This window comes from Oncorhynchus mykiss, chromosome 25 (assembly GCF_057628025.1).
Source record: "Oncorhynchus mykiss isolate SJ-2025 chromosome 25, ASM5762802v1, whole genome shotgun sequence".
In the NCBI taxonomy this organism is placed as follows: Eukaryota; Metazoa; Chordata; class Actinopteri; order Salmoniformes; family Salmonidae; genus Oncorhynchus; species Oncorhynchus mykiss.
In genome coordinates, this window is record NC_143046.1 from 88578532 (window position 1) to 88592513 (window position 13982).

Below are 13982 nucleotides of genomic sequence, written 5' to 3' on the forward strand. Positions count from 1 at the left end.
TGTGGAGGCTATATACAGCGGGTACCAGTACAGAGTCAATGTGAAGACTATATACAGGGGATACCGGTACAGAGTCAATGTGGAGGCTATATACACAGGGGGTACCGGTACAGAGTCAATGTGGAGGCTATATACAGCGGGTACCGGTACAGAGTCGGCAGGGTAGCCTAGTGGTTAGAGCGTTGGACTAGTAACCGGAAGGTTGTGAGTTCAAACCCCCGAGCTGACAAGGTACAAATCTGTCGTTCTGCCCCTGAACAGGCAGTTAACCCACTGTTCCCAGGCCGTCATTGAAAATAAGAATTTGTTCTTAACTGACTTGCCTGGTTAAATAAAGGTAAAAAAAAAAAAAAAAAAAAAAGAGTCCATGTGTGGTGGCACAGGTTAGTCGAGGTAATTGAGGTAATATGTGCATGTAGGTAGAGTTATTAAAGTGACTCTTATTTTATTTATATACATTATATTTATTTATTATTTTATTTTTTTAAATTATGAATATTATCTACAGTTCCCTGAAGGAGGGAACGAGGTATTACATATTTTGGCCCCGGGTCGTCAGTGGGTTTGGACTCGGTACTGAATTGAGGGAAATTAATGTGGTCTTCCGAGGGCGATCTCTGCATTCATTGGCCCTTTGGGCGTGTTCTTCAGGTGAATATACTTTGGGCTCCGGAGTGGCGCAGCGGTCTTAGGCACTGCATCTCCACGGACACCCTGGTTCGAATCCAGGCTGTATCACAACTGGCCGTGATTGGGAGTCCCAAAGGGCTGGCGCACAGTGTAGGCCGTCATTGTAAATAAGAATTTGTTCTTAACTGACTTGCCTCGTTAAATAAAGGTTATATGTATATATTTGATTGGTAATTGACTCAGTGTTATCCCTCCTTCAGGGAACATTAGTTATATTCATAACTGTAAGTTTGTCTCTCTCGCTCCCCATGTCTGCGCCTCTTTCCTATCCTTCTGTCTCTCTCTTCCTCTCCTCCTTCCTGTATCCCATTAAGCCGTATAAGGAGCTCTCTCTTCCTCTCCTCCTTCTTCCTGTATCCCATTAAGCCGTATAAGGAGCTCTCTCTTCCTCTCCTCCTTCTTCCTGTATCCCAGTAAGCCGTATAAGGAGCTCTCTCTTCCTCTCCTCCTTCTTCCTGTATCCCAGTAAGCCGTATAAGGAGCTCTCTCTTCCTCTCCTCCTTCTTCCTGTATCCCAGTAAGCCTTATAAGGAGCTCTCTCTTCCTCTCCTCCTTCTTCCTGTATCCCAGTAAGCCGTATAAGGAGCTCTCTCTTCCTCTCCTCCTTCTTCCTGTATCCCAGTAAGCCGTATAAGGAGCTCTCTCTTCCTCTCCTCCTTCTTCCTGTATCCCAGTAAGCCGTATAAGGAGCTCTCTCTTCCTCTCCTCCTTCTTCCTGTATCCCAGTAAGCCGTATAAGGAGCTCTCTCTTCCTCTCCTCCTTCTTCCTGTATCCCAGTAAGCCTTATAAGGAGTTCTCTCTTCCTCTCCTCCTTCTTCCTGTATCCCAGTAAGCCGTATAAGGAGCTCTCTCTTCCTCTCCTCCTTCTTCCTGTATCCCAGTAAGCCGTATAAGGAGCTCTCTCTTCCTCTCCTCCTTCTTCCTGTATCCCAGTAAGCCTTATAAGGAGCTCTCTCTTCCTCTCCTCCTTCTTCCTGTATCCCAGTAAGCCGTATAAGGAGCTCTCTCTTCCTCTCCTCCTTCTTCCTGTATCCCAGTAAGCCGTATAAGGAGCTCTCTCTTCCTCTCCTCCTTCTTCCTGTATCCCAGTAAGCCGTATAAGGAGCTCTCTCTTCCTCTCCTCCTTCTTCCTGTATCCCAGTAAGCCGTATAAGGAGCTCTCTCTTCCTCTCCTCCTTCTTCCTGTATCCCAGTAAGCCGTATAAGGAGCTCTCTCTTCCTCTCCTCCTTCTTCCTGTATCCCAGTAAGCCTTATAAGGAGTTCTCTCTTCCTCTCCTCCTTCTTCCTGTATCCCAGTAAGCCTTATAAGGAGTTCTCTCTTCCTCTCCTCCTTCTTCCTGTATCCCAGTAAGCCGTATAAGGAGCTCTCTCTTCCTCTCCTCCTTCTTCCTGTATCCCAGTAAGCCGTATAAGGAGTTCTCTCTTCCTCTCCTCCTTCTTCCTGTATCCCAGTAAGCCGTATAAGGAGCTCTCTCTTCCTCTCCTCCTTCTTCCTGTATCCCAGTAAGCCGTATAAGGAGTTCTCTCTTCCTCTCCTCCTTCTTCCTGTATCCCAGTAAGCCTTATAAGGAGTTCTCTCTTCCTCTCCTCCTTCTTCCTGTATCCCAGTAAGCCTTATAAGGAGTTCTCTCTTCCTCTCCTCCTTCTTCCTGTATCCCAGTAAGCCTTATAAGGAGTTCTCTCTTCCTCTCCTCCTTCTTCCTGTATCCCAGTAAGCCGTATAAGGAGCTCTCTCTTCCTCTCCTCCTTCTTCCTGTATCCCAGTAAGCCTTATAAGGAGTTCTCTCTTCCTCTCCTCCTTCTTCCTGTATCCCAGTAAGCCTTATAAGGAGCTCTCTCTTCCTCTCCTCCTTCTTCCTGTATCCCAGTAAGCCTTATAAGGAGCTCTCTCTTCCTCTCCTCCTTCTTCCTGTATCCCAGTAAGCCTTATAAGGAGTTCTCTCTTCCTCTCCTCCTTCTTCCTGTATCCCAGTAAGCCTTATAAGGAGTTCTCTCTTCCTCTCCTCCTTCTTCCTGTATCCCAGTAAGCCTTATAAGGAGTTCTCTCTTCCTCTCCTCCTTCTTCCTGTATCCCAGTAAGCCTTATAAGGAGTTCTCTATGTGCTGGTGTAGATTGTATCCTCTCTCACTTTCTTCACTGTTCATTCTCTCTGTGACAGTGCCTCTCTCCTCTCTCTACTCTTCCCATTTCTCCTTCTCTCTCTCTACTCTTCCCCTACTCTCTCTCTCCCCTACTCTCTCTCTCCCCTACTCTCTCTCTCCCCTACTCTCTCTCTCTCCTACTCTCTCTCTCTCTCCTACTCTCTCTCTCTCTCCTACTCTCTCTCTCCCCTACTCTCTCTCTCCCCTACTCTCTCTCTCTCCTACTCTCTCTCTCTCTCCTACTCTCTCTCTCTCTCCTACTCTCTCTCTCCCCTACTCTCTCTCTCCCCTACTCTCTCTCTCTCCTACTCTCTCTCTCCCCTACTCTCTCTCTCCCCTACTCTCTCTCTCTCCTACTCTCTCTCTCTCTCCTACTCTCTCTCTCTCTCCTACTCTCTCTCTCCCCTACTCTCTCTCTCTCCTACTCTCTCTCTCTCTCCTACTCTCTCTCTCTCTCCTACTCTCTCTCTCTCCTACTCTCTCTCTCTCTCCTACTCTCTCTCTCCCCTACTCTCTCTCTCTCCTACTCTCTCTCTCTCTCCTACTCTCTCTCTCTCTCCTACTCTCTCTCTCTCCCCTACTCTCTCTCTCTCTCTCTCCCCTACTCTCTCGCTCTCTCTCCTTCTCTCTCTCTCCTACTCTTTCCCCTACTCTCTATCTCCTACTCTCTCACCTTCTCTCTCTCTCTCCTTCTCTCTTTTCTCTCTCTCTCGCTCCCTGTGTGTGTGCCTCCTTCTCTTCCCCCTATCTCTTCTTCTCTTCCTCTCCTGGGGTTAATCCACACCGAGGCCAGAATAAAAGGGCCTAAACCAGACTTGCATTCCAGACAGATTAGCCGATTGGAATCCCCTCTTGGATGCGCTTCGTTGCTGCCCAGGGACTTGTGGGCGGGATGGGGAGGGGGCGGGAGTTCAGTAGGAGGGAGAAGTGGACCTAGTTATCTCAGCTAGAATAGCAGGCTAAATAGCTAGCAGACAGTAACAGCCTAACAGGTAGCTCATGGAGTGAGGGTGGCAGAGGGTCATATGACAGGACAGGGGGCATGGTGGAGGACGGGTGGGTGGGGGCTGGTGACAGGGAGGGTGGGGGTGGGGGCTGGTGACGGGGAGGGTGGGGGCTAATGACAGGTGACTGAGGGCTAGTGACGGGTGGGTGAGGGCTAGTGACAGGTGACTGAGGGCTAGTGACGGGTGGGTGAGGGCTGGTGGTTATAGGTTGGTGACGGGTGACTGAGGGCTAGTGACGGGTGACTGAGGGCTAGTGACGGGTGGGTGAGGGCTAGTGACGGGTGGGTGAGGGCTAGTGACGGGTGACTGAGGGCTAGGGCTAGTGACGGGTGACTGAGGGCTAGTGACGGGTGGGTGAGGGCTAGTGACGGGTGGGTGAGGGCTAGTGACGGGTGGGTGAGGGCTAGTGATGGGTGGGTGAGGGCTAGTGACGGGTGGGTGAGGGCTAGTGACGGGTGGGTGAGGGCTAGTGACGGGTGGGTGAGGGCTAGTGACGGTTGGGTGAGGGCTAGTGACGGTTGGGTGAGGGCTAGTGACGGGTGGGTGAGGGCTAGTGACGGGTGACTGAGGGCTAGTGACGGGTGACTGAGGGCTAGTGACGGGTGGGTGAGGGCTAGTGACGGGTGGGTGAGGGCTAGTGACGGGTGACTGAGGGCTAGGGCTAGTGACGGGTGACTGAGGGCTAGTGACGGGTGGGTGAGGGCTAGTGACGGGTTGGTGAGGGCTAGTGACGGGTGGGTGAGGGCTAGTGACGGGTGGGTGAGGGCTAGTGACGGGTGGGTGAGGGCTAGTGACGGGTGACTGAGGGCTAGTGACGGGTGACTGAGGGCTAGTGACGGGTGACTGAGGGCTAGTGACGGGTGACTGAGGGCTAGTGACAGGACGGGGTGGGAGGTTGGGATTAATGACATGACGGGGTGGGAGGTTGGGATTAGTGACAGGACAGGGGTGGGAGGTTGGGATTAGTGACAGGACAATGCCAGATCTTTAAATGGAATGAACAGGATTTGTGGTTCCCTCCCCCAGCTGGATGTTTGTTCAGTAGATCCCTAATCTCACCATATTGACAGTCTGTTTTCTTTAACAATTTTCTTGAAGTATTGTGTTCTTATGTACCATTAAACTTGAAGCCCCTGACCTGATGTTATATCGTGTCAGTGTTTTATATGATGTGACATGTGGTGAGCCTGTTGGAAGTGAACTGATTCCAGTTCAGTGGGTAACTAACGCACCACGTGCCCTAGATTAGAGGTAGAAACACATGGTTAGTTTGGGAGGAGAGGAGATGCAGTGATTAGTTTGGGAGGAGTGATTAGTTTGGGAGGAGAGGAGAGGCAGTGATTAGTTTGGGAGGAGAGGAGAGGCAGTGATTAGTTTGGGAGGAGAGGAGAGGAGAGGCAGTGATTAGTTTGGGAGGAGAGGAGAGGCAGTGATTAGTTTGGGAGGAGAGGAGAGGCAGTGATTAGTTTGGGAGGAGAGGAGAGGCAGTGATTAGTTTGGGAGGAGAGGAGAGGCAGTGATTAGTTTGGGAGGAGAGGAGAGGAGAGGCAGTGATTAGTTTGAGAGGAGAGGAGAGGCAGTGATTAGTTTGGGAGGAGAGGAGAGGCAGTGATTAGTTTGGGAGGAGAGGAGAGGCAGTGATTAGTTTGGGAGGAGAGGAGAGGAGAGGCAGTGATTAGTTTGGGAGGAGAGGAGAGGCAGTGATTAGTTTGGGAGGAGAGGAGAGGCAGTGATTAGTTTGGGAGGAGAGGAGAGGCAGTGATTAGTTTGGGAGGAGAGGAGAGGCAGTGATTAGTTTGGGAGGAGAGGAGAGGCAGTGATTAGTTTGGGAGGAGAGGAGACGCAGTGATTAGTTTGGGAGGAGAGGAGAGGAGAGGCAGTGATTAGTTTGGGAGGAGAGGAGAGGCAGTGATTAGTTTGGGAGGAGAGGAGAGGCAGTGATTAGTTTGGGAGGAGAGGAGAGGCAGTGATTAGTTTGGGAGGAGAGGAGAGGTAGTGATTAGTTTGGGAGGAGAGGAGAGGCAGTGATTAGTTTGGGAGGAGAGGAGAGGCAGTGATTAGTTTGGGAGGAGAGGAGAGGTAGTGTTTCGTTTGGGAGGAGAGGAGAGGCAGGGTGACCTACAGGGAGAAGAGGAAAGGCAGGGTGACCTACAGGGAGAAGAGGAGGGGCAGGGTGACCTACAGGGAGAATGGTAGAGGCAGGGTGACCTACAGGGAGATGGGGAGAGGCAGGGTGACCTGCAGGGAGATGGGGAGAGGCAGGGTGACCTACAGGGAGAAGGGGAGAGGCAGGGTGACCTACAGGGAGAAGGGGAGAGGCAGGGTGACCTACAGGGAGAAGGGGAGAGGCAGGGTGACCTACAGGGAGAAGGGGAGAGGCAGGGTGACCTACAGGGAGAAGAGGAGGGGCAGGGTGACCTACAGGGAGAAGGGGAGAGGCAGGTCTACTACACCTGTTGTATTCAGCATTTCACTGTGAGGTCTACTACACTTGTTGTATTCAGCATTTCACTGTGAGGTCTACTACACCTGTTGTATTCAGCATTTCACTGTGAGGTCTACTACACCTGTTGTATTCAGCACTTCACTGTGAGGTCTACTACACCTGTTGTATTCAGCATTTCACTGTGAGGTCTACTACACCTGTTGTATTCAGCATTTCACTGTAAGGTCTACTACACCTGTTGTATTCAGCATTTCACTGTAAGGTCTACTACACCTGTTGTATTCAGCATTTCACGGTAAGGTCTACTACACCTGTTGAATTCAGCATTTCACTGTAAGGTCTACTACACCTGTTGTATTCAGCATTTCACTGTAAGGTCTACTACACCTGTTGAATTCAGCATTTCACTGTAAGGTCTACTACACCTGTTGTATTCAGCATTTCACTGTGAGGTCTACTACACCTGTTGTATTCAGCATTTCACTGTAAGGTCTACTACACCTGTTGTATTCAGCATTTCACTGTAAGGTCTACTACACCTGTTGTATTCAGCATTTCACGGTAAGGTCTACTACACCTGTTGTATTCAGCATTTCACTGTAAGGTCTATTTTCTGCACGCAGCCCTCCTGAAGAGAAATAACATTAAATCACGTTTATTATGCTGACAGAGGCATCAAATGCAGTAGTTAGAACCAGGACGGAGTAGTTAGAACCAGTAGTGGGCACTCGGCACAGCAGCTACGTAGGCATGTAGGAGTACTGTAGTGCATGTAGGAGTACTGTAGTGCATGTAGGAGTACTGTAGTGCATGTAGGAGTACTGTAGTGCATGTAGGAGTACTGTAGTGCATGTAGGAGTACTGTAGTGCATGTAGGAGTTATGTAGTGCATGTAGGAGTACTGTAGTGCATGTAGGAGTTCTGTAGTGCATGTAGGAGTTATGTAGTGCATGTAGGAGTACTGTAGTGCATGTAGGAGTACTGTAGTGCATGTAGGAGTTATGTAGTGCATGTAGGAGTACTGTAGTGCATGTAGGAGTTCTGTAGTGCATGTAGGAGTTCTGTAGTGCATGTAGGAGTTCTGTAGTGCATGTAGGAGTACTGTAGTGCATGTAGGAGTACTGTAGTGCATGTAGGAGTACTGTAGTGCATGTAGGAGTACTGTAGTGCATGTAGGAGTACTGTAGTGCATGTAGGAGTACTGTAGTGCATGTAGGAGTACTGTAGTGCATGTAGGAGTTCTGTAGTGCATGTAGGAGTTCTGTAGTGCATGTAGGAGTACTGTAGTGCATGTAGGAGTACTGTAGTGCATGTAGGAGTACTGTAGTGCATGTAGGAGTACTGTAGTGCATGTAGGAGTACTGTAGTGCATGTAGGAGTTCTGTAGTGCATGTAGGAGTTCTGTAGTGCATGTAGGAGTTCTGTAGTGCATGTAGGAGTTCTGTAGTGCATGTAGGAGTTCTGTAGTGCATGTAGGAGTTCTGTAGTGCATGTAGGAGTTATGTAGTGCATGTAGGAGTTCTGTAGTGCATGTAGGAGTTCTGTAGTGCATGTAGGAGTTCTGTAGTGCATGTAGGAGTACTGTAGTGCATGTAGGAGTTCTGTAGTGCATGTAGTAGTTCTGTAGTGCATGCAGGAGTTCTGTAGTGCATGCAGGAGTTCTGTAGTGCATGTAGGAGTACTGTAGTGCATGTAGGAGTTCTGTAGTGCATGTAGGAGTTCTGTAGTGCATTTCACTGTAAGGTCTACTACACCTGTTGTATTCAGCATTTCACTGTGAGGTCTACTACACCTGTTGTATTCAGCATTTCACTGTAAGGTCTACTACACCTGTTGTATTCAGCATTTCACTGTAAGGTCTACTACACCTGTTGTATTCAGCATTTCACTGTAAGGTCTACTACACCTGTTGTATTCAGCATTTCACGGTAAGGTCTACTACACCTGTTGTATTCAGCATTTCACTGTAAGGTCTATTTTCTGCACGCAGCCCTCCTGAAGAGAAATAACATTAAATCACGTTTATTATGCTGACAGAGGCATCAAATGCAGTAGTTAGAACCAGGACGGAGTAGTTAGAACCAGTAGTGGGCACTCGGCACAGCAGCTACGTAGGCATGTAGGAGTACTGTAGTGCATGTAGGAGTACTGTAGTGCATGTAGGAGTACTGTAGTGCATGTAGGAGTACTGTAGTGCATGTAGGAGTACTGTAGTGCATGTAGGAGTACTGTAGTGCATGTAGGAGTTATGTAGTGCATGTAGGAGTACTGTAGTGCATGTAGGAGTTCTGTAGTGCATGTAGGAGTTATGTAGTGCATGTAGGAGTACTGTAGTGCATGTAGGAGTACTGTAGTGCATGTAGGAGTTATGTAGTGCATGTAGGAGTACTGTAGTGCATGTAGGAGTTCTGTAGTGCATGTAGGAGTTCTGTAGTGCATGTAGGAGTTCTGTAGTGCATGTAGGAGTACTGTAGTGCATGTAGGAGTACTGTAGTGCATGTAGGAGTTCTGTAGTGCATGTAGGAGTACTGTAGTGCATGTAGGAGTACTGTAGTGCATGTAGGAGTACTGTAGTGCATGTAGGAGTACTGTAGTGCATGTAGGAGTTCTGTAGTGCATGTAGGAGTTCTGTAGTGCATGTAGGAGTACTGTAGTGCATGTAGGAGTACTGTAGTGCATGTAGGAGTACTGTAGTGCATGTAGGAGTACTGTAGTGCATGTAGGAGTACTGTAGTGCATGTAGGAGTTCTGTAGTGCATGTAGGAGTTCTGTAGTGCATGTAGGAGTTCTGTAGTGCATGTAGGAGTTCTGTAGTGCATGTAGGAGTTCTGTAGTGCATGTAGGAGTTCTGTAGTGCATGTAGGAGTTCTGTAGTGCATGTAGGAGTTATGTAGTGCATGTAGGAGTTCTGTAGTGCATGTAGGAGTTCTGTAGTGCATGTAGGAGTTCTGTAGTGCATGTAGGAGTACTGTAGTGCATGTAGGAGTTCTGTAGTGCATGTAGTAGTTCTGTAGTGCATGCAGGAGTTCTGTAGTGCATGCAGGAGTTCTGTAGTGCATGTAGGAGTACTGTAGTGCATGTAGGAGTTCTGTAGTGCATGTAGGAGTTCTGTAGTGCATGTAGGAGTTCTGTAGTGCATGTAGGAGTTCTGTAGTGCATGTAGGAGTACTGTAGTGCATGTAGGAGTTCTGTAGTGCATGTAGGAGTTCTGTAGTGCATGTAGGAGTTCTGTAGTGCATGTAGGAGTACTGTAGTGCATGTAGGAGTTCTGTAGTGCATGTAGGAGTTCTGTAGTGCATGTAGGAGTACTGTAGTGCATGTAGGAGTTCTGTAGTGCATGTAGGAGTTCTGTAGTGCATGTAGGAGTTCTGTAGTGCATGTAGGAGTACTGTAGTGCATGTAGGAGTTCTGTAGTGCATGTAGGAGTTCTGTAGTGCATGTAGGAGTTCTGTAGTGCATGTAGGAGTTCTGTAGTGCATGTAGGAGTACTGTAGTGCATGTAGGAGTTCTGTAGTGCATGTAGGAGTTCTGTAGTGCATGTAGGAGTACTGTAGTGCATGTAGGAGTTCTGTAGTGCATGTAGGAGTACTGTAGTGCATGTAGGAGTACTGTAGTGCATGTAGGAGTTCTGTAGTGCATGTAGGAGTTCTGTAGTGCATGTAGGAGTTCTGTAGTGCATGTAGGAGTACTGTAGTGCATGTAGGAGTACTGTAGTGCATGTAGGAGTTCTGTAGTGCATGCAGGAGTTCTGTAGTGCATGTAGGAGTTCTGTAGTGCATGTAGGAGTTCTGTAATACACGTAGGAGTTCTGTAGTGCATGTAGGACTTATGTAGTGCATGTAGGAGTACTGTAGTGCATGTAGGAGTTCTGTAGTGCATGTAGGAGTTCTGTAGTGCATGTAGGAGTACTGTAGTGCATGTAGGAGTACTGTAGTGCATGTAGGAGTTATGTAGTGCATGTAGGAGTACTGTAGTGCATGTAGGAGTTCTGTAGTGCATGTAGGAGTTATGTAGTGCATGTAGGAGTTCTGTAGTGCATGTAGGAGTACTGTAGTGCATGTAGGAGTTCTGTAGTGCATGTAGGAGTTCTGTAGTGCATGTAGGAGTTATGTAGTGCATGTAGGAGTTCTGTAGTGCATGTAGGAGTTCTGTAGTGCATGTAGGAGTTCTGTAATACACGTAGGAGTTCTGTAGTGCATGTAGGAGTTATGTAGTGCATGTAGGAGTACTGTAGTGCATGTAGGAGTTCTGTAGTGCATGTAGGAGTTCTGTAGTGCATGTAGGAGTTCTGTAGTGCATGTAGGAGTTCTGTAATACATGTGAAGTCAGATCAATGTTATTTCACCAGCAATGAAATCATAAACCTGATATACATCACAGTGAAACTATAACTAGCACTGTCAGTGTGACCTCAGGCTAACCTCTCCTCTCCTCTCCCGCAGAGATCGTCGACGGCAATGCTAAAATGACCCTGGGAATGATCTGGACCATAATCCTTCGCTTCGCCATCCAGGACATCTCTGTGGAAGGTACCAGGATGTAGACATTATAAAGGCTTATTCATGCTTACAACATGTTATTATAACACATTATATCCACATGGGTACAATCCACAGGGGTACTTGGCCTGTCCACATGGGTACAATCCATACGGGTACTTGGCCTGTCCACAGGGGTACTTGGCCTGTCCACAGGGGTACTTGTGAAGACTCATGAGGCAATAGGCCTACTGGTAAATGGCATAAGAGTGGGTACTTTGGTGGTACCTTGGGCAGAGTAAAATGGGATTGGGGTTACAGTAGGCAGCTCAATTTTACAGTGCCTTGCGAAAGTATTCGGCCCCCTTGAACTTTGCGACCTTTTGCCACATTTCAGGCTTCAAACATAAAGATATAAAACTGTATTTTTTTGTGAAGAATCAACAACAAGTGGGACACAATCATGAAGTGGAACAACATTTATTGGATATTTCAAACTTTTTTAACAAATCAAAAACTGAAAAATTGGGCGTGCAAAATTATTCAGCCCCTTTACTTTCAGTGCAGCAAACTCTCTCCAGAAGTTCAGTGAGGATCTCTGAATGATCCAATGTTGACCTAAATTACTAATGATGATAAATACAATCCACCTGTGTGTAATCAAGTCTCCGTATAAATGCACCTGCACTGTGATAGTCTCAGAGGTCCGTTGAAAGCGCAGAGAGCATCATGAAGAACAAGGAACACACCAGGCAGGTCCGAGATGCTGTTGTGAAGAAGTTTAAAGCCGGATTTGGATACAAAAAGATTTCCCAAGCTTTAAACATCCCAAGGAGCACTGTGCAAGCGATAATATTGAAATGGAAGGCGTATCAGACCATTGCAAATCTACCAAGACCTGGCCGTCCCTCCCTTTCAGCTCATACAAGGAGAAGACTGATCAGAGATGCAGCCAAGAGGCCCATGATCACTCTGGATGAACTGCAGAGATCTACAGCTGAGGTGGGAGACTCTGTCCATAGGACAACAATCAGTCGTATATTGCACAAATCTGGCCTTTATGGAAGAGTGGCAAGAAGAAAGCCATTTCTTAAAGATATCCATAAAAAAGTGTTGTTTAAAGTTTGCCACAAGCCACCTGGGAGACACACCAAACATGTGGAAGAAGGTGCTCTGGTCAGATGAAACCAAAATGGAACTTTTTGGCAACAATGCAAAACGTTATGTTTGGTGTAAAAGCAACACAGCTGAACACACCATCCCCACTGTCAAACATGGTGGTGGCAGCATCATGGTTTGGGCCTGCTTTTCTTCAGCAGGGACAGGGAAGATGGTTAAAATTGATGGGAAGATGGATGGAGCCAAATACAGGACCATTCTGGAAGAAAACCTGATGGAGTCTGCAAAAGACCTGAGACTGGGACGGAGATTTGTCTTCCAACAAGACAATGATCCAAAACATAAAGCAAAATCTACAATGGTATGGTTCAAAAATAAACATATCCAGGTGTTAGAATGGCCAAGTCAAAGTCCAGACCTGAATCCAATCGAGAATCTGTGGAAAGAACTGAAAACTACTGTTCACAAATGCTCTCCATCCAACCTCACTGAGCTCGAGCAGTTTTGCAAGGAGGAATGGGAAAAAATTTCAGTCTCTCGATGTGCAAAACTGATAGAGACATACCCCAAGCGACTTACAGCTGTAATCGCAGCAAAAGGTGGCGCTACAAAGTATCAACTTAAGGGGGCTGAATAATTTTGCACGCCCAATTTATCAGTTTTTGATTTGTTAAAAAAGTTTGAAATATCCAATAAATGTCGTTCCACTTCATGATTGTGTCCCACTTATTGTTTATTCTCACCAAAAAAATACAGTTTTATATCTTTATGTTTGAAGCCTGAAATGTGGCAAACGGTCGCAAAGTTCAAGGGGGCCGAATACTTTCGCAAGGCACTGTACATTCAAATTGAATTAGTAAGTATCAGATGCATTTTGTATTGTTGGCTTTGCATGTATACTAAAACAAACATAAGTTATATACAAGTAATAGAATATAACATGATAGATGAATATATACCGTAGTAATATACCATATAACATGATAGATGAATATATACCGTAGTAATATACCATATAACATGATAGATGAATATATACCGTAGTAATATACCATATAACATGATAGATGAATATATACCGTAGTAATATACCATATAACATGATAGATGAATATATACCGTAGTAATATACCATATAACATGATAGATGAATATATACCGTAGTAATATACCATATAACATGATAGATGAATATATACCGTATTAATATACCATATAACATGATAGATTAATATATACCGTAGTAATATACCATATAACATGATAGATGAATATATAATGTCATAATATATACCGTAGTAATATACCATATAACATGATAGATGAATATATACCGTATTAATATACCATATAACATGATACATGAATATATACCGTATTAATATACCATATAACATGATAGATGAATATATACCGTATTAATATACCATATAACATGATAGATGAATATATACCGTAGTAATATACCATATAACATGATAGATGAATATATACCGTAGTAATATACCATATAACATGATAGATGAATATATACCGTATTAATATACCATATAACATGATAGATGAATATATACCGTAGTAATATACCATATAACATGATAGATGAATATATACCGTAGTAATATACCATATAACATGATAGATGAATATATACCGTAGTAATATACCATATAACATGATAGATGAATATATACCGTATTAATATACCATATAACATGATAGATGAATATATACCGTATTAATATACCATATAACATGATAGATGAATATATACCGTAGTAATATACCATATAACATGATAGATGAATATATACCGTAGTAATATACCATATAACATGATAGATGAATATATACCGTATTAATATACCATATAACATGATAGATGAATATATACCGTAGTAATATACCATATAACATGATAGATGAATATATACCGTATTAATATACCATATAACATGATAGATGAATATATACCGTAGTAATATACCATATAACATGATAGATGAATATATACCGTATTAATATACCATATAACATGATAGATGAATATATACCGTATTAATATACCATATAACATGATAGATGAATATATACCGTA

At 45.3% G+C, this 13982-nt stretch overlaps 1 protein-coding gene across 6 annotated transcripts in view; it reads left to right on the forward strand.

Annotated features, from left to right (window-relative positions):
• Window positions 1-13982, forward strand: part of LOC110504277 (alpha-actinin-1) — a 124100-nt gene that overhangs the window by 64702 nt on the left and 45416 nt on the right. For all 6 annotated transcript variants that reach the window (XM_036962557.2, XM_036962559.2, XM_036962561.2 and 3 more), the window contains exon 4: window positions 10730-10816. In XM_036962557.2, the coding sequence (XP_036818452.1) occupies window positions 10730-10816 (87 nt within the window). The remainder of the gene's footprint in view (window positions 1-10729; window positions 10817-13982) is intronic.